The sequence below is a fragment of the Alosa pseudoharengus genome, unplaced genomic scaffold (genome assembly GCF_046254945.1).
Source record: "Alosa pseudoharengus isolate Yale_2024_CS ecotype anadromous, Long Island Sound unplaced genomic scaffold, YU_APseudo_1.1 YU_APseudo_1.1_scf_3, whole genome shotgun sequence".
NCBI classification, from domain to species: Eukaryota; Metazoa; Chordata; class Actinopteri; order Clupeiformes; family Clupeidae; genus Alosa; species Alosa pseudoharengus.
In genome coordinates, this window is record NW_027468718.1 from 43,046,272 (window position 1) to 43,067,730 (window position 21,459).

At 43.4% G+C, this 21,459-nt stretch overlaps 1 protein-coding gene across 1 annotated transcript in view; it reads right to left on the reverse strand.

Moving 5' to 3' along the window:
* The window catches only part of mgat4a (alpha-1,3-mannosyl-glycoprotein 4-beta-N-acetylglucosaminyltransferase A), a 52,236-nt gene that overhangs the window by 19,090 nt on the left and 11,687 nt on the right, over positions 1 to 21,459 (reverse strand). The window contains exons 3-4 of the mRNA XM_076264348.1: positions 1,508 to 1,675; positions 1,171 to 1,311 (exon numbers count right to left, since the gene is read on the reverse strand). Of these exons, the coding sequence (XP_076120463.1) occupies positions 1,171 to 1,311; positions 1,508 to 1,675 (309 nt within the window). The remainder of the gene's footprint in view (positions 1 to 1,170; positions 1,312 to 1,507; positions 1,676 to 21,459) is intronic.

A 21,459-nucleotide genomic window follows, 5' to 3' on the forward strand; every position in this document is an offset into this window, starting at 1 on the left:
ACTCGACAAAAGAGCAGCAGAAATCCACAAGATGCCGCCTGACTGCTTGAGGAAAGGTCATGGCTATGAAGTGGGCAGGCTCCCTTCACCTGGATCACCGTGCTACTGGTCATATTTTCATTGTCTACTAGGCAGTAGACTAAGGAGGCTGAGATAAGCAAAACCTAGTTAAGTATTTAATGAGGTCTGGTGTGGGAGGGACGGAAGATAAATCTGATCACACCATCTGGTGATCTACAGTGAGGCTAATATGTTTTTGAACCCTTGCTAAAGTTGACTAAAAAGAGGAATATAAAATCATCTTTTGGAAATTGATCTTAATGCCTTAAGTAAAAAAATGAGGAAATATCCAACCTTTAAGGACACCAATTTACTTTGTGAATGAATAATATATCGTAAATTAATAAATGCTCTTCCTTAAAATACAGGTGTCATAAGTATTCGCACCCTATGTTAAATTCCCATAGAGGCAGGCAGATTTTTATTTTTAAAGGCCAGTTATTTCATGGATCCAAGATACTATGCATCCTGATAAAGTTCCCTTGGCCTTTGGAATTAAAATAGCCCCACATCATCACATACCCTTCACCATACCTAGAGATTGGTACAAACTTATGAGCCTCACTGTATGTCCTGATCTTGGCAGCCCACTGTATGTCCTGATCTTGGCAGCCCAAATAACATCAATACAAGGACAGGCCTACTGGGAACATTGACATAGAATCTTTCTGGATGATCACATTCTACCCAGTTTATGAACTTCTGAGTCATGTGTTATGCATGTGTCTATACATGTTTCTGAGTAGGTAAGAGGAGTGAGTTAGAGGTCTGTGTGTGTGTGTGTGTGTATGCATATGCGTGTGTGTGCACTCGTGTGTGCCACATGTGTGCATGTGTGTGTGTGTGTGTGTCACATGTGTGTGTGTGTGTGTGTGTGTGCCACATGTGTGTGTGTGTGCCACATGTGTGTGTGTGTGTGTGCCACATGTGTGTGTGTGTGTGTGTGTGTGTCACATGTGTGTGTGTGTGTGTCACATGTGTGTGTGTGTGTGTGTCACATGTGTGTGTGTATGTGTGTCACATGTGTGTGTGTGTGTGTGTGTGTGTCATGTGTGTGTGTGTGTGTGTGTGTGTGTGTCACGTGTGTGTGTGTGTGGCAGGTCAACTCACCTCCGGTGCGTCCCTGGCCCACCTGGACGGCAGGGTGCAGGCTGCCCTCATTGTTGAGCAGGTGGGGCAGGTGGTGGTAGATGTTGGGCACCTGTAGAGGCTTCCTATTGGCTAACTCCTTCAGCAGCTTCTGTGTCTCGTCTAGAGGGACAAAACAACGCAACTATGACGAGAACAGCCTAGCACTAGCCTAGCCTAGCACTTACTGTATAAGTTAAAAGTGGGTATAAAATTGTCACTTAGTTTACCAGTGAACCAGTACGTGCGTTACATGTTGTCATTTGTATTTATTGGAGTGTGTGCGTGTTATATATATATGCGTATATGTGGCGACAACCTGAGAAGTTGGTGAGGGCATCCTTGCTGCCGTTGGTCTCAGCAATGGCGCGTCTGAACTGCTCCAGGATGTTGTTGAGCTCGGAGGAGCGCTGCAGGGTGCGCTGCTCGGCAACGTGCAGACGTTCCCGCAGAGCATGGAACTCCCGCTGGTACGCCACTAACTTCTCTGATCATCGCCAAACACACGGAGAGGTGGGGGGGGGGGGGGGGGGGGGGGCAGAGAGGAAACAGAATTAATACATTTTATTCTGTTTCTCCATTTTGTTTTTGCAGTAACTGTTGCAAAGATGCTTTTAAGATGCTGGATCTTCATCTGTGCTCTTAATATCCCTTTATTGATTTACAAGCCATCAAAATCAAAGCAACTGCAGCACAGCACACACCAGAACACCTCACACATTTCGGACGACAGTGCTGCGTTCACATCACACAGTGCTGGAGGGGGACTTCCCTTGTGCTGCTGCCTGCTGACCGTCACCGCCTCGCCTCAGTGGTGAGGGAGCCACATGTCAGTTAGCATCCCCTTCCTGGCGCGCCGACATGCCCTGAACCCTTCACTGCGGCGGACCCCTGTCCACACACTCCGGCACGCAACGCTGGAATGCAGCAACCACACTTCTCCTGCTCAGAATCTCCACAGGAGCTTTGCTAGGAGCAGTGGTTTTCACTTTAACGTCTGGACATTTTTTGGCAGGAATAGACATACGCCAGCATGACTGTTGAAAAAACCTGCATGAACAGCAAATGTATTTTATTTTTTTTAAATAGGCAATAACTTCAGTTCTGATGTGGATACTTGACTCAGCCCATCTGGTCCTGATTTTTTTTTAAGAGACACTATGGGGGTAGCCGTGGCCTACTGGTTAGCGCTTCGGACTTGTAACCGGAGGGTTGCCGGTTCGAACCCCGACCAGTAGGCACGGCTGAAGTGCCCTTGAGCAAGGCACCTTACCCCTCACTGCTCCCCGAGCGCCGCTGTTGTTGCAGGCAGCTCACTGCGCCGGGATTAGTGTGTGCTTCACCTCACTGTGTGTTCACTGTGTGCGGAGTACATTTCTCACCTAATGTATTTAGAACAAAGGGAAAGAGGAGCAGAGAAACAAAGAGAGAGAAAAGAAAGTCTGATCTTTGAACGCGCCGAAGCAAACAATCTCCCCTCTGCCCAAGTGAACTGCTACCCACTGCTTTTGAGATTAGGAGACTAGTGTAGGTGTTCAAGTGTGTCTGTGTGAGAGAAAAAGAACACAAAAGGCAGAAAGAGGAGAGAGTGGGAGAAAGAGAGACTGTGTGACAATGAGAGTCAACGAGAGAATGAGAACATTTGAATACAGTGCGTGGGGGCAGGCAAATCGAGCGAAGAGAAAGTGAAATGTGTTGGCTTTTTCTCTGTGAAGGCCTGTCGTGTTTGAAGGCACCAGCTGACAACGCCTGTGTGGGGTGACATTTTGGAGAAGCACGTGGCCCGGTGCTCACCACTCCAGCATGCCTCTGGGCTGCATCAAGCTCACACACTCCAGCCCTGTCTCTTTGTTCTTATCAACAAAAACTCACATTCCTATACTGGACAAAAGTGTTCATACCTCCATGTTAAGCTCACACACCCAGAAAGGTTAGAAATAAATCAGAACTCCACACCATAAATCAGAACTCCACACACCCACCCACGTCAATGTGAACTCTACTGGTTTAAACCCAGGTATGTCTAAAAGCTTCACACTAATGAGTAACTGTAAGAATGTGCACAAAAACAAGCTTCAGGTTGACCAGAGGCAAGCTAGCTCACATGTTCATGGTAAGGCACATGTAACCATGGTAAAGGACACACTCTCAAACACAACAGTCCCCGGAGAACTGGGACAGATGTGAACAGGAAAGGCCATAGAGACAGATAGAGACATATAGGCCTTCACAGACACACACAGAACACAGAAACAACAAGGGGAGTGGTTAAGGATGGGCATGTTGCTCCAGCTGCACAGCCTCTGGCCTAAGCGCCTGTTGAGCATTGAAGAAGTGTGTGAACGTGTGTGTGTGTGTGTGTGAGGACAGGCAATGTTATTTAGTGCAATCTCCCTATAGGCAGTGCTACTAAACCACATGGGATTAGAAGAGGTGGCTCACACACTCATGCCCATAATTCCGCATGTACACAAACACGCGCACGCGCACGGACACGCACACGCACACACACACACACACGCACACGCACACACACACGCACACACACACACACACGCACAGAGTGAGAAAGACAGTGACTGTGGTGCAAAGGACATCAAACAAATACACAAATATCAAACAAATACACAAATATCAAACAAATACACAAATATCAAACAAATACACAAATAGGAAAGACACTTAGGCTACACACTCCCAGTTACATTGAGCACATCCACACAAACACTAAGGGTGTCACGATTTCGATTTTATTTCGAAATCGATCGAAATTACATCTCAATCTCGAACTTCGAACTTAAAAGTAGAATCGACGATGCAGCCACACCCGCAATGTCACGTCCAGCATGTATGCCAAGACGCACAAACACACATGCACTTGCTGAACTGCAGCGTCAACACTCCTCTAATTTTAGGCTGCAGCCAGTTAAAATATAGGCCTACACATCAACCTACCAAAATCAAAGCCCCTCTTGCTACTTTGAAATCACCGGTGTGGAAGTATTCGTTCATTTACGTCAATTAAAACTAACTTAGCCTACTCAACTTAGCAAGTGAAAAGATGGTCTAATTACAGTCCAAAGTTACTTTAAGGCTTAAAATGCACATTTATAAGTACATATTCCATGAACACTAACCTTGGGTCTCTTCGGAGTGTGCAGAAACAATCAAATTAACATTCTGTGTTTCATTTTACTATGTTCAAGTCTCTGTTTTAGCCTAAAGTTAGTTCTGTTTACATTACAACCTCGCGGTTGGAACGGTTTCAAAGTGGTTTCAAAATAAAAGCCCCCCAAAAAAGAAAAGCAAAAGGCCAGAGTAAAGAGTAAATAACATATAAGGAATGCATTAATAGTAATATTTAAAAAAGATCGAAAATCGAATCGAATCGTGACTTTAAAATAGAAAATTACATCGAATCGAGGATTTGGAGAATCGTGACACCCCTAACAAACACAGAGCCATCCCTACTCCAGTGAAAAAAAGGCCGGGGTGTGTGTGTGTGTGTGTATCAGTGTTAATTTTGGCGGCTATTTTAGATTTATTCTTAGTCTTTAGACAAAAATGCTTATTAGATTAAGTCACATTTTAGTCATTGTTTTCCTTTGTAGTTTTAGTCTAGTTTTAGTCGACGAAAAGTCCTTACAGTTTAGTCAACTTTTAGTCATTACTTTTAGTCAAAATGTTTTCTCTTTTTAAACTAATTCAATTAGGCTTATACAGGTATTGGAAATTGAAATGAAGGTGACGGGTTGTATGAAGTGTTGAAATTCGTAAAGCAACATTCAGGGCCAGAGTGGGGCCACTTTTCAACCCGGGAGTTTCAGGCCCAAGACCAGCCGACTTTTTCCATGGTGGTGAAAATTGGATAAATTAAGCAACAGTTCAGTTCTTACCATCCTGTAGTTTTTATTAGTACAGTACCATGGTTCAACAAATGTGTAAAGGTTATATAATAATTTACTTAAACTGAGAAGTTAACAAAAAATATTCCACTATTCCACAAGGATAGGTTGATAAGTTAACAAAAACAGAAATAAATAAAGCATTTGATATGTATTCCACTCTTCCACAGAGGCATATTGAACTAATGTTTACATGTTTTTCAGTGTGGGCGTTTGGTGATGTAGGCTACTCCTTTACCACACTCACTTCTGAGCAAACAAGGCATATTCATGAATATCAGTCACGTGACCTTTTACGTCATCCTCCCTTTTTCTAGCTTACTGCCACCATCTTGAGTACCTACCGAGTACCACAGACACCTACTCTATGCACCTACTGACAAGCATTAGCTAGCTTGCTACGATTCACGGTTTCGTATCTTTTACAGTCAGATTCGTACGGATATAGTAAATGGCTTCGAAAGACAACATTTCGCACCTCGACTGTCATGAAAAGAAACGCTACTTTAAAAAAAAGATAATTGTTAGGGTGTGATCCCAACTCGATACCTGATGCGTTCTTCCCGCCTCTGTCCGCTGCTACCGAACTACCACTCCTGTCATTCAATGACATATATATACAGATACATAATCCAATTTTCATTGCTTATTTTATTAGGCTATTGATTACATTACATTAGGCTGACACATTTTTAACCAAAGCGACTAACTCAGGGGTGGGCAAACTTTTTGGCTCAAGGGCCACATTGGGTTTTGAAAATTGGCCGGCGGGCCGCACAACCCCCCCCCCCCCACGCACACATAAAAAAAAACATTTATAGCCTATAATTTTGTATGAAAAGTATTTCTTTTAAAACATTAATTGCTTAAACATACTGCTAATTTTATGCTGTTTAACAAATGTATAAATTGTGCACTGTCGCTTTAAGACAGTCGCTTTAATTCACGTTTATTTCTCAATGATCTTCTACCTGCTCCGCTATGGCTAGTGCTGTACCTACGGCTGGGCCATCACAGTTTTTAAATGGTCAGTAGTGGGAACTACTGTTGCCTTCATGATTTCCTTTTAAAAGTTTCTTATAAGAAGGAGATATCAATTATCAACATTGACAAGCCAGCTGGAACCTGCGGCTCTCTCTCCCTCTCGTGAGTGCAGACGCGTTCCCAATTAAATGGATCGCATAATGTTCACGTTAGATCTGCTGCAAAGGAGATAACTAAGAGTTAACTTAGTTTAACATGATGCTATCTCTATTTAACATGATGTTTTGACATTGACATTGTAAAATGTTCTCTAAGAAGAGTGAAAAGCAGTTTGCAGTAAAGCTAACCAACGTCGTCTCTATCGCAGGAAATAAATAGCGAGCAGCCTGATAACCAAATGAAAGCCGCAGTTTGCCCACCCCTGGACTAACTACATGGTAACAGTTTTAAAGCAAATCTCTCAACAATTTTAGGACAATTTAAAATGTATTTATTGAACTGACATTGTTGTTATTATTGATATTCTCCTTATTATAGTTTGACCAACATTCTAATCTGTTCCCGGTTAAATTTTAAATATTATGTTGTTTTTGTATTTGATTTGTGTATCGCTTTGGACAAAGGCGTCTGCCAAATCCCATAACCATAACATGGCACTGTGTATAAGTGTATAATCACTCTCTGTGATGCAAATGCATTGATTGACAAATGAGTTGATTTTACTAGACTAATTGGTCTGCTGTCTTCTCTTAAGGTGAACCACTCTCAGGCCGTCAACTTGACCCCCACACAACCATGGGTCGTGGTCCATGATGATGGGTCAATTTTAGTGGCCCACTGTACCTGCAAAGCAGGACTGGGCAAAGCACACTCGCATGCAGCTGCCCTCATGTATGCTGTCTTAGCAGTGGTAAATCTGAAAGATGGACTGTCCAGTCAAGAGTTACCCTGTGCCTGGGTTCTTCCGAGCAAAACTGGCAAAGTGCAGTGCGAAGAAATCTGCAACATCTCATTCATGCAGAAGAAGAATGTATTAAGCCCACCACTACCCAGCATTCCTGTCCCTACAGAAGAGGAGTATATGGAGTTCTTCCAAAAGCTGTATGAATGTGATGTTCAGGAAGAAAGTACTAAGGCAACTGCTATCTTGTCTGTGATTGAGGGCCACTCTCACAGATACAAACCAAAGACCCTTCAACTGAATTTGCCACAACCACTCTCTAATCTATTTTCAAAGGCAAAGTTGCATGCTGATTTCTCGACCTTACTAGTAGAGAGTGAAAGCATCTTTGACAATCTTCAAATAACAGAGCAAGAGGTATGTACTGACAAATTGTAAGTCTTATACTCTAATTTATATTTTTTGTGAGTTTTATCGATCATTTACCAATATCTGTAATTTCTTTAAATATGTACATTAATAGCTTTATTTGGTTGAAATAGCATTACATTTTTCAACTTTAGTCCTTATCAGTAGAAGAGGCAACCAGAGCGCAGTCTGCCAGTAAGGTTTGGTTTGAGCGAAGAGCAGGCAGAGTAACAGCGTCAGTCTTCCACAAAGCAGGCAGGTCAGACAGTGCTGTATCCTTGATTAAGAGGATATGCTATCCCCGGTCCTGTCAGGTGTCTACAGAGGCAATGAGGTAAAGATAGAAATGTACAAAGAAAGTCTACATATCAAAGTATGCTGCCCAGGGCTGGTTTTCATTCCATTTGTCATAGCCATATTTCAGAGGAACAATGATGTTCTTACAATCCCACGTAAAGGACTTAAATGGTACAAGCTGAAAATATGATCCCAATCCTAAATATACAATTTTCCCATGAACATAATGGTGTGTGCACTCCATAGAGAATAATGAATACATTATTCTTGATTTGCTGTGATATACTGTAGTTTGCTAATTAGATTAGATTAAATTAGTCTTTATTGTCATTGCCACTTTTTACAAAGGTACGAGATTGAAAGTGCTGTCAACTAGTGATGGGCAAATGAAGCTTTGGTGAACCACTAAACCACAGCAGTGTGAAGCTAGCAACACTAATGAAAAAATCCAATATGGCTGCCACATGTAGATTTTTCAACATAAAAGTCCTTACCCAAACCAGTATATGTAACCAAAAATATTGGTTTGCTAAGGACTTTTATGTTGAAAAATGTGTGGCGGCCATCTTTTTGCTTTTCAGCTAGTGTCGCTAGGTTCACACTGCTGTGGTTCACTGGTTCACCAAAGCATCATTTGCCCATCACTACTGCACACATTGAAGGAGCGCAGCCTCCTCAGGAAGTACAGCCTGCTCTGCCCTTTCTTGTAGAGTGTGTCAGTGTTGGCTGACCAGTCCAGTTTATTGTCCAGGTGGAGACCCAGGTACTTGTAGGTGCTTACCACCTCGACCCCATCAATGGAGACTGGTAGCAGAGTGGGCTTAGATCTGTGGAAATCCACCACCATCTCCTTTGAAGTGTTGAGTTGAAGATGATTGAGTTTGCACCATTGCACAAAGTCCTCCACCAGGCTCCTATACTCCTCCTCCTGCCCGTTCCTGATACACCCCACAATTGCAGTGTCGTCAGAAAACTTTTGCATGTGGCATGACTCAGTGTTGTAGCGGAAGTCAGATGTGTACAAGGTGAACAGGACTGGAGAGAGCACAGTTCCCTGTGGCGCGCCGGTGCTGCTGATCACAGTGTCAGAGAGACAGTTCTTCAGTCTGACAAACTCTGGTCGCTCCGTCAGGTAATCTGTGATCCAGGTTACCAGGTGAGCGTCCACACCCATCTGCTAGAGCTTGTCTCCCAGTCTGAGGGGTTGGATGGTGTTAAAAGCAATTGAGAAATCAAAGAACATGATTCTCACAGCACTTTTCCCCTGGTCCAGGTGAGAATGTGTCCTGTGTAGAAGATAAGTGATGGCATCGTCAATGCCCACTTTCTCCTGGTATGCAAACTGTAACGGGTCTAGTGCATGGCGTACCTGGGGTCTGAGCATACCTAAGACGAGTCGCTCCATTGTCTTCATCACATGTGATGTTAGAGTGACAGGTCTGTAGTCATTAAGCTCACTAGGATGTGGCTTTTTAGGGACAGGGGTGAGACATGATGTCTTCCACAGTGTTGGAACTTGTCCAAGGCGTAGACTCAGACTGAAGATGTGCTTCAGTGGCTCCCCCAGCTCAGCAGCACAGGCCTTGAGTAGCCTTGGACACAGTCTGTTAGGCCCCGCTGCCTTACCTGTGTGCAGTTTCTTTAGTTTAGCGCTCACTTGAGTTGCTGTGACGATGGGGGGTGTAAGGGGAGGGGAGGGGTGCATCTGGGATCTGTGTGTTTGATGGCTGTTGACTGAGGTCGTTGTCGCCTCATTGTTCGTGATCACCGTGTGGGGGAGGGGTGCAATATCCAGTGATGGTGGGGGTGAATGTTGCACTGGTATTGAGGGGGTGTGGGGGTGGGGACTGGGGGGATGACCACCTCCTTGATGTCCCTGTCAAGGCTGCCAGAGTCGTGGACGCCTCCACAGGCACAGACAAGGAGGCGTCAGGCGGGGGCAGGGCGTGAGGTGATGATGGTTTAGGTTGTTGGGTGTCACCGGGATGCAGAGCTGGAGAGACTGGGAGGCTGGAAGGTGGGGATAGGGCAGGCACACAAACAGTCAAACCTGTTATAGAAGTGGTTCAACTGGTTGGCCCTGTCCAGGTCCCCCTCCAGAGCTGCTGCTCTTCTTCAGGCCAGTTATAATTTTCATGCCGTTCCATGCCTCCTTCATGTTGTTTTCCTACAACTTCTGTTCCACCTTCCTTCTGTAGTCCTCCTTAGCCTCCTTCAGTTTGACTTTGAGTTCCACTTGCACACGCCTCAGCTCTGCCATGTCCCCCTCTCTGTACGCCATCTTTTTCCTATTAAGAAGGGTCTTGACATTGCTGGTTATCCAAGGCTTGTTATTGGGAAAGCAGCGTACAGTTCCGGTGGGAACAACAAAGTCCATACAGAAATTCAGATAGTCAGTTGTGCACTGTGTGACCTCCTCTAAGTCCTCTCCATTCTGTAACATACTCCAGTCAGTGCACTCAAAGCAGTCTCTCAGAGCCTCATCCGCTCAGGTGTCCACTTTCTGAAGGTGTGTGTGGCAGCTGGTAGCCTCTGTATTTTTGGCTTGTACATTGGCTGGAGATGGATGAGGTTGTGGTCTGACTTACCCAGAAGGGGAAGGGGGTTTGCACTGTATGCATCCCTCACGTTTGCATACATGAGGTCTGTTGTCCTGTTTTTCCTTGTAGGGCAGTCAACAAACTGGTAGAAATTTGTGAGTGTGGAATCCAGTGTTATGTGATTGAAGTCGCCAGAGATCACAAAAAAGGCATCACTATGTTGGGTTTGAAGCCTTGCGATTGTGGAGTGGATGACGTCACATGCTGAATCCGGGAGAGCTCGAGGTGGAACGTAAACACAGACAGCAATTGCGTGCGAGAACTCCCTCGGCATGTAATACGGACGGAGACTAACCGCTAATAACTCCACATCCTTGCAGCATTACATACAGTTTCCTTCACTGTAACATGTCTGGGGTTGCACCATCTGTTGTTTATGTACAGCACCAATCCACTACCCTTCTTTTTGCCAGAAAGTTTACAGTCTCTGTCCAAACGAGCTACACTGAAGCCGGGCAGCTCAACGTTAGAAGTGGGGATATGACTTGTTAGCCCTGTCAATCTCCTGTCCATCTTCTTCTCCATCCAACTCATGTCTGTCTTCTCTACCCAACCCCTCTCCATCTCCCCTGTCAACCTCCTGTCCATCTTCATCATCTAACCCATGTATGTCTTCTCCATCAAACTCTTGCCTGTCATCTTTGTCCATATCCACTCCCTCTTCTTCTTTTCCAGTCTCTCCTCTGTCTGAGCTAACTAGTCTTTTTCTTTTCAGTTCCTGTGTTCGTTGAAATCGCGTCATTTGATTAATCCTCTTCCTCTTGTTGGGGGAGCTGAGGTACAGAAATATTGTTGGCACAAAGTCAGGGCTCAAAGGGTTCTGGCTCTTCACACCTGGAGAGACAAAGATTTCATGGTAGAATTTAGATTGTGAATAACTCAAAAGTCAACATGTGAACAATATGTTATTGGAAAGAAATCTACAATGTCAGTAAAATAAATAAGTTAATATTAATATGTGAAGTTAATAAGGACTGAAGAACTCATGTGCTATGTTTTTGCAAAACAGTAATTAGCCTACAAACAATGCTCCAGGCTGCCAACGTTATGGTGTAAACAAAATAACTAACCACTTGCTAATGTCACCAGTCTTAGGAGCACTTGAATAATATCTGTGATATATGTTGTAAACAACGTTACAGAGCAGAGGGGAGGCTAAGACATTAACTCGTTTATACCATAAAACCATTGAAAGCACACACACACACAAAAAGAGATGGTGTTTTTGAGCTACAATCTTAAACTGGTTCTAAGCTTGAACAAATATCCTCAGCTGACGTTAATGACTGATGTGGTGTCTCTACCAGATATTGTAAAACGTTTTTTATTAAACAATAACCTGACATTTGACGCTAGACTCATGCTGGTATTAGACACAGTATATGAACCGATTCACACCGATTGCTTAATTAATACTGTTTGGAAAGCTTCATATCATCTTTAATTAAATTTGTCGATTAGCGACAGCGAACAGCTAGCGTTAGCTTGCTAAAAATAATATTTACATCCACTCACCACAGACAAAATGAGCACTGCACAGACGAGTGTTTGCCGTTGGTGTCCAGTCTGCCCGCCTGATGGCTGCAAGCCACTGATGTCGTCTTTGTTCGTCCTGAGGCAGTCTGTAAAATGATATATTGGGGTCTCCTTTTTTGTTGTTGCACCCCACCGCACAACATATTGAAGGCATAGCTTACAACGACAGTTCCTTTGCGACCAGAATTCGCGAACAGGTACTCAAAATGGCGGCAGACAAGTTTGAAATGAGAGTGATGTCAGGGGAGGACACCTTTCATACTGCTGTCATACTGATCTTTCTTACATTAAATAATTCTAATTCATATTGTTTGCTCTTTTATCCTCGGGCTTGGGTTTTGTTATCAATATTTGCATAATATTCGCAAAGACCATGAATCGCAATGTTGAATGATACAAAAAGGTTAATATATTTTAATTAATTTAATAAGTTGCTTGCGAATAGGTCGACAACGCTAACGTCCAATGTGTTTCCCAAACTTTTTTTCTGGGAACCCACTTTTTAAAAATGACAGACCATCACAACCCATTTCACTTCAGGGGCCGTATTAACAAAGAATTTAGGAGCAACTCTTAAAAATAATGGGCGTGTCACTCCTAACTTTAGGACTCCTAATTGTTTTCACTAAAAGTAATTCACGAAGCATTTTAGACCTAAAAGTAGCACCTAAGTCTGGGACAGCTTAAAAGCAGTCGAGAGGACTCCTAACTCACTAAGACCTATTCACAAACCCTTTTTGTGACATTTCACGACGTCGCGATGTTTAGAAATGCGTATCAAGGTGGCCACTTCAGTCAAGTTTGTGCATGAGTAATGGCGTCATCCACAGCAACGAAGACTCACTCTTAGTTTAGGAGTTGTCATTTTTCCTTACTAAGAGTAGGTCTGAAAGGCTTTGTGAATAACTTAAAATCTTTTAGTGCGATTTTGGAGTACTCCTAGTGGTAAGATAAAAGGCTTTGTGAATACGGCCCCAGATCTAACATGCAACCACCAATATTGTTTTAGGCCACAGGTACCGGCTTGGTTCATCAAGGTACTGGCTTGATGAAATTCATTCAGGACTCTCTATCCTACCACATAAAGACCTCGGGATACTTCGGTTTGGCTTTAGGGACCCTCTACTCACTACCACGTAAGTGTAATGTTGTTTGAAACTGTAGAAGAGGTATAAAAATAGCGTTTTGTAGCAGCGAAATGACATGCCCTGGTCACTTCCAAGCTAACGAGTTTTGACTAAAACGGTAAAATCGAACTTTCTCAAAACACATCCGAATGACATGATTTTGATGTCAACTCAACGTATGTACTCCCTCACATCCGTAAATTGATCTAAAGTGCATTTTACTCCGGATAATTCCTTTAACTTTAAAGAGTGCATCTACAATCGAAACTATCTACAGCCTATATGACGCAAATTGAATAGCCATGCCCGGTACACGTCTGGCTTTAGTTGACAGCATGGTAACTAGATTTTAATCGGTCAACGGAAGCAGCTGTCCGTTAATGTTTGTGCTGATTCGTGTCCCTTGCATTTTGCAACTGCGAGGTCCATAGCAGGCGCCCCACAGAAATGTTTCATTTTGCGAGTGAGATGCACGCTGTCCCCTCTGTGACGCATTCGCCCCGTTTCAGAGCTATTCTAGGGCCGTGACTGTGGTAAACAAACTATCCTAATAGAAAACTGATAGCTTTCCTGGTTAAATGGTATAAGCTAGGCCTATACCACAACATACATTGTGCTGGCGACCCAAATAAAATCCCAGTCTTTGGGAACCAATGCAATACCCAATAATTACATTGCTAATCATTACTATTTCTCTTACCAGTTGCCAGTCTGTATTAAAAAAAATCTGGAAGCTTGGCACATTTGGCAACATCCTCCTCCAATGCCTTCCTTTCTTTTTATTACCTGGCCTGTTCAGTCCCTCTTGGCCTCTTTATACCATCCATCCTTGCTGAAGCTTATCGCTACGGTAGGGCCGGCCCGGCTATTGGTAGGCCCTTCTGAGAAAACGTTTAGGAAAAGACGGGCTATATGGACCCAACCAACTCTTTGGGAGGGGAGAACTCCCTCACATGCAGAGGCTGCGGTGTCAGGGGTAAATAAATAAATACCATGCATTTTGAATGTCCAATAGCACACCACTAACATTTTAGACCTGTCTCGTCAACGAAACCTACATTTCCTCATAGTTTTTATTATCAAAGATCTATTTTTAGCTCGTCAACGTCTTGTCTTAGTCATGGAAAAAAGGTCGTTAAAGAAGCCCTATGCAGGTCTGGTTATTCCTTCGCTGTTTCTGGGTTTTCGCCTGATTTGGGCTCGCATTATTCACGACATAGCTCCCCCTGCAGCTTCGGTAGCAAGTGACTGCTACGCTAAACCCCCAATAGCTAGCGAGCTAGCATCAATAAACCAAGCTAAACACATGGGGCTCACAATAAAACGGTCGAGCAAAAATCACATTACAAAAACGAAGTTCACCCAAAGGTAGGCTACTTACAATTTCAACAGCAACAAAGCCAAGTCGGAGTCCGTTTTGCAGTCTTCTTAGAAACTACAATCTGACTAAATCTGACTACATTTTCGAGTATTTCCGCCGAGTTACATCCGGATGTGTTCCGACCGTGACCAGAAAGTTGCATATTCGGTTTTTCCGCGGAGAAGCACTAGGGGGAGACGAAGCACCCACCAAACGACCCAAAAAGTGTTGTAGAACCATCAGAACGACTCTCAACCTGCATAATTAAGGTCATTTTTGCTAAAATTGTTGCATAGGGCCTCTTTAACGAACATTTTGTCATATTTTTCGTTAACGAAATTAACACTGGTGTGTATAGTGTGTGTGTGTGTGTATAGTGTGTGTGTGTGTGTGTGTGTGTGTGTGTGTGTGTATATAGTGTGTGTGTGTGTGTGGTCAGTGCTGTAAACAGTCTTGAATCCATCTTCACACACCTCTAACAGGACCACTAACAGGATAGCCTTGTGTCTGAATCCACACTCTGTTGGCCACTCTTAACACCACCCAAGGAACTGAAGGCCCTGTGCCTGCCTTCTCCCTCTTTCACGCTCACACACACACACACACACACACACACACACACACACACACACACAGAGGTGTGTTACTCTCTTGTGCTAGTCTCTGGGGTTTACTTTGCTAGTGCAGGGGAAAATATGAGCCAGTTTTCAGATGAGGGAGTAAACTGTAAAACACCAGACTCAAAATTAAGTGTTTTTCTTCTAAGTGTGACCAATTCACTGTTCATTATAATTTTAGGCAAAATGTGATTATTCTGAGAAGATAGTGATGAATATGCTAGAATGGATGCTCCTGGTGAAGATGAGAAATGCAAGGACAGTGAGGGTAACTTACTACTACATGTGTATATTAGGTCTATGTAGCCTAACATCAACATATGTCGCTTGCCCATGGACATTTGGATGTGGGGGAGTCAGCATCTGTCTGACACACACACACACACAAACAAAAAAAATCTCATACTCAGTCATGTGAGACTCAGCTCTTGTGTACAAGACACACCCCAACACATAGTAACCGAAATAAGCATATGTCACTCGCACATGGACATATGTACTTGTGGGTGAGGGCGGTGTTTATCAGCATCATTCTGTGTACACCTCCAGCTGCATGCGCCCAATGCCACAGTTGTCTGCTTTCGCCTAGGTTGCCCCTGACATTTCATTTCAAATGTCGTTGGGCTCCCTGGAGCACGTTTCAAGGACAGACAGTGGGAGAGGAGAGAAAAAAGGAGAGAGATGGAGTTGAGTGTAGTACAGAACACAAGAGTGAAAGAAGAGGATGGTGTAAGTGTCTGTGTGTGTGTGTGTGTGTGTCTGTGTGTGTCATCCATTAGCCTAGCTGGAGACCCTGTGTTTTGGGTCCGCTGCATTACAAGGTGCAATCACTACAGCCGCTAAACAGATTAGCAGATAGACCACATTCATCCTCTTAATCTTGTTATCCCGCTCACAGTGTCTGCCTCAAACACACTCTCTATCCCTGGCTGTCGTCATCTCTCCCCCTTTCTCACCCCCCCCGCCTCTCATGACTCTTTCTTTCTTCTCTGTCTGTCTGTCTCCTTCCTATTAGGTTGGGCTGTGGGCAGCCGAGGGGGTATATTTCCCAGAATCCCTCCAGCTAATTCCCAAAGCAAGGAAACAGAGGCAAAAATCTGAAAATCTCAAAGCTCTTCTAAAATTAGACTTTAGAAAGGGAGGGAGGAACCAAAAAAAGCCTCTGGGAAATGCTAAATCAGCAGAACATCAAATGAAACCAAACTGCACGCCCTTGAAGCGGATCACATGGAACATCCTGTCCAACATGCGGCTTGCTGTGGCTGCTCGTCCTCTGTGACTGCCCAGACCGCATCGACAACAAGCCGCAAGCCCCACAAGGTGATCCACACGCACAGTCACCATGACGACGGAAAGGTGGGCCATCCTGACAATCGAGCTTCCGGGAGTCCCAATTCTCCTTCGTAGCGTCTGTGTCCAGGCAATTGCTCTCCCGCTCTTCCTCCCTCTCTTTCTGCTAAATCAATTATTGGCTGCTTATTGACTGATCAATTAGGGAGCTGGCGAGTGGAGTTTCCTAGGATGGGCGGGTGTTTTTTCTTGAGAAAAAGGGAAGGAGGGGGAACCGTCCTTATTTCCTCCATGTGCTTTGAAAGTCTCTCTTACCGAAAGCATTACCACACTTTAGTGCTGGGCGATATACCGGTTCACACCGTATACCGGTGTATATTTTCGTTATGATATGAATTTTTAATATACCGCCATACCGGTGTATTTGATTACACAACGTTTGGAACGCTGCGCCGCGCGACAGTGTTTCAGACGGGACTTTTTTCACACGCACGCATGGTGCCACTGAGGCATAGTGAGGGTAAACACAAAACACCATAAGTTTTCCCCATGAAGTATGACCCTTAAGGCTTAATTTCTCATTAGGTAAGGGGTTTATTTAAGGGTGTTGCACAGAATACCTTAAATTGTTTCTTTAGTTAAGGAAAAACTTTAAGGGATACTGCATTGAAAGGGATTTACCGTCAGGAAAATTCTATTGAGATTGTTCAACAGCTGTAACTAGCTGGTTGGCTAGTAGGTATTGTCGTTAGTTAGCAACCCACCGAACACAGTGAAGTTTAATGATCTTATCATTAATCTCACTTTAAGAATATTCGCTAAAATTATCCAGGTAGCAAGTAACGCATGTTATAGACATGAACTGAGCAATACTAGCTGGCTAGTTAGAAATGATCCTGTCATCAGTGCACCAAAACGAACCTTTTTGTTAATGTTTTGCCTAGCGAACCGAACCGAAGCTCATGGCAGGCTAAAAAGACATCCACATCAAGTTAACGTTAGCCTACCACTAACGTCATGCAAACCACACAATAACAATAAGGCATGTTTCTGATAGGCCTATTTGACAGTGTAAGCATATTAGCAGAGTTTTATTATGACCGCCGCGCAGCGAAGCGGCGGTCATATAGGTTTAGTCAGATTTTTTTTTTTTTTTTTTCGCATGTCCAAATTTCTGTCAAGGATTCCCGGGACAATGAAAGACCGGGGTAGACGAAACTTGGTGGGCATGTAACCCCATATGGATAGCATGGAACCATCGTTTTTCGTTTTGATCTGTAGCCCCCCCGCTGGACTGCACCCCCGAAAGGAGGGTAGGGCAGACACAGTTTTCTATGAATATCTCGAGAACCGTAAGGTTTAGGAGGACCATTTTTTTTTGTATGTTGATCAAGGGGCCATGTCAACCCATTCCATAACCACTCATTTCATGTATAGCACCACCTAGTTAAAAATTAAAAAGCAAAAAATTAGGTGTTTTCATCACAATATCTCTGGCTGACATGGTCAAAACTGCACAGAATTGAAAGTGTAGGATCATTATGACACCCTCCGAATGCATGCCAAGTTTTGTGTACTTTCGTTCATGGGGGGCCTTACAATAAAATAATTTATGTGTACATTTAGTGACCGTACACCAACAAGGATTCCCGGGACACTGAAAGACGGGGTACACGAAACTTGGTGGGCATGTAACCCCACATGGATAGCATGGAACCATCGTTTTTCGTTTTGATCTGTAGCCCCCCCGCTGTACTGGACCCCCCGAAAGAAGGGTAGGGCAGACACAGTTTTCTGTGAAAATCTTGAGAACCGTAGGGCCTAGGATGAGCAATTTTTTTTCGTATGTTTGCCTCCAGGGCAGGGACGTGCACAGGGGGGTTGCTCAGGTTGCCCGGGCAACTGCCCACATGCCCTTCTTGACTCATGTTGCCCTTCCAATAGGGAAAATAAATAAATAAATCGTACAATGGATGCAGAATTTCGCGTAGGCCTAGATAAAAAAAAAAAATCGCAAAGCCTCATTCAATTCCATTCGGGCACCGAAAGTGAAAGTCAGTAGGGGAAGGGCAAACTCTGTGGCTGCAGCGCTGCACGCGACCGGCACCTGAGCTGAGCCTGCATAAGCGGCCCTAAGGAGATTGTCGCGGTTGTCGTATGAGATGAGTCGACTCAACGTTGTCGGAAAAGGTGAGTTTGTGATGTATAACAAACGAACGATCATAGTCATCAAGTTTTATGAAATGAATTAAAATCTTCATAAATCCAGGCTGAGTTTGCCACGTTTAGCCTAAATAATCATACAGATAGCTTGCAGAGAAGCAGCCCGTTATCACATAGCCTATAGGCTACTATTTTTTTGGTAGGCATTAGGCGAACTAAGCTACATGTCTGCTGATAGTTAGTTTCTCACATTTTGTTTTAGCAAGAAGAATGAATGATGGAAGTAATGAATCACATTAATTATTTTATTCAAAATGGTTAAATGCCTTAATCCTAAAAGTATTTTGGGTATTGTTTGAAGCCAAGATGCCCACTGAAAAGAGTCAGATTCAGGAGAGGGAGAGACAATTCAGGGAGGCAGCAATCACTGCAGGGTTGGCTGCGAAAAAGCCAACCAGCAGGTGAGACAGAGACTTTGCACTGTGATAAAGATAACATGACACTGTGTAGATGAATTGATTAATTAATCAGACTCATATTTTAGCCTAGCCTACTAATGGCAATGTTTCATAATTACATTACATTTAAGAGGAGGAGCAGTCATAAGCCTCCAGACTAGCCTACTGTATGTGAGGAAAATGTGGACCAGGAGGAGACACAGTGGACAGTAAGGCCTAAGTGATGATCACCAGATGAGATGAGAGGACCATGCTAGAAAGTACAGGATTAAAGAGCTGCATGCTAAATAATTGTAATCTAAAAAAACATAGGCTATTTTAAAGGTAATTTCAAAGATCTTGCCTGAGCAGAACATAAATACCACTAGTGGGCATAAAAATAATAATGATAAGTTAAGGTGATTGAGTGCTGTATTTCAGTGTTTTACTTCTTTGTGTATATATTTTAAAAAAGACGCTGTTATTCTCAGTCCTGCATATAGCCCGTGAGGTTTTTTTTTTGTTTTTTTTGGGGGGGGGGGGGGGGGTGCCCTTTTTTTAGGTCAGAGCAACTGCCCCTCAAAATTCCTGTGCACGTCCCTGCTCCAGGGGTCATGTTAACCCATTCCATGTGCATAAACAGATACACACGCACACACATACATTCACAGTAATCATACGTACACACATACTCACACAGTAGACATATGTACGCATGCATGCACATGCACAAACACACATACGCAGGCAAACACACAAGCACACACACACACACACACACCCACACACATAAACATAAACGTGTACACGCACACATTTCAAGAATTTCTCAGAATTATGAACAGGCAAGATGGGGGTGGGGTTGTATAAAATGAATTTTACATGTGAAATCTATGAACTAATCATGTTTTGGTACTTGTTGTCTAGCAGATACCAGTGAGAATTGAGTGTGGCTAATGCAATTTAGTGAGACAGTTAGAATCATATAGGCCTTTCAGCGTGATTTATTTTTGTGGAAAAAATGTGCTGGACTGGGCGGCGGTCATATTTTGTACCGCTCTGCGGTACATCTAGTTTTAAATTGTATAATTTTCAAAAAAGTATAATTATTGCAAGTTGCACTACTTTTTGTATTGGTTTTATACAAGATGTAATTTGAAGATTTTTTACAACATGTAATTTGTAGATTCTTCATTAGAATCATGAGTGGCTCTTTGTAAACAGCATCATTTTCTGGGGCCATGCAAAACTGCATTACCACTAGTGTGGAGTTATTCTACATCATGACAGTAAAATAGACCATCCTGTAGGAAATGCTGTGAACATCTGATTATGCATGGGAAAAAAATACTGTCATATACCGTGAAACCGTAAGAATTTTGAAAAATACCGTGATATACATTTTTGGTCATACCGCCCAGCACTACCACACTTACCAAGAATGTCACTTTCACTGTGACAAGGAGAATGCTGCACTTCTAGAGAACAAGTTGTTAGGCTGGCTTAGCATTTACTCATGTTTAATGAGTAAACCAATACAAGCCATAACCAATAGCGCTACAACCATAATTACAACCAAGCCCCCTTAGACTTAAAACCCTACTTAGGCCCATGCCATGGGCTTAAAATGCCATGTAGGCACGACAGTGCATTGCTCATATCATAAAGGGTTAAAATCCTTATGGTTTCCGTGAACGCAAGATATGTGAACTGATATTCATCACAGCATCCTGTTCACGTCACTACCTGTGCAGGGGCTTTGTTTTTCCCCCATGTAACACTTCACACTTTGGGCGTTGAACATAAGTGTTTTAAAGTGCTGACAGGAAGTATGGTACACTCATTTTGCTTGGCCACACCTCATGATAGTCACCACAAAATAACCACACCCACCCACACAAATCCAAGATGCTCTGTTTTAAAACAGATGTTAACTATGAGGAAGAGCTCTCTTCCCTTTATTTCTTTCCCTAAGGTCCCTAGAATGCCTAGAGGTCTTCAACAGGAAACAATCTTCTTTGTTGTGTTGCAAGAGCGCGGCATAAGGCAGGACTACGTAGCACCACCAGAATGTGCGGCTGGCGCCTTGAGATACCACCAGCCCTTTTGCCTGGCAGTTGGAGTGACAGGGTTAGCACTAGCGCTGGGCCAGCGTGCTCAAAACTGCAAGGACAAAGTCACACCCTACATTACGTTGGGTGTCCTTATCACTGACCTCAAGCACACACACGCACTCAGGCGCATGCAAGAGTAGGGCTGGGCGATATGGACCAAAACTGATATCCCGATATTTTGGGGCTGATTGGCGATATACGATATCGATAAGATATTGATATTTCAAACAGAAAGAGCGAAGTGCTTCATATATTCACTCAACACAACAATTATGACAACACAGCCGGTTTTACAGTTTTTTTCAACTGCTTACACACTAAATCTTTGCTTGTCACACAATTTTCTAAACATGTCCTCCAAACATCATAACCCGACACCAAATCTGCAAAACCACACACTAATTCTCAGTGTTTGACTCAGTTTTCAATTAACTAAAACACATTTTGCAAAACACAATTTTCTACCTAACACACAAAAATCTAACAGGAAGTAACTTGATTTCGTTCTTCAAACACAACCCATCAAAATGCC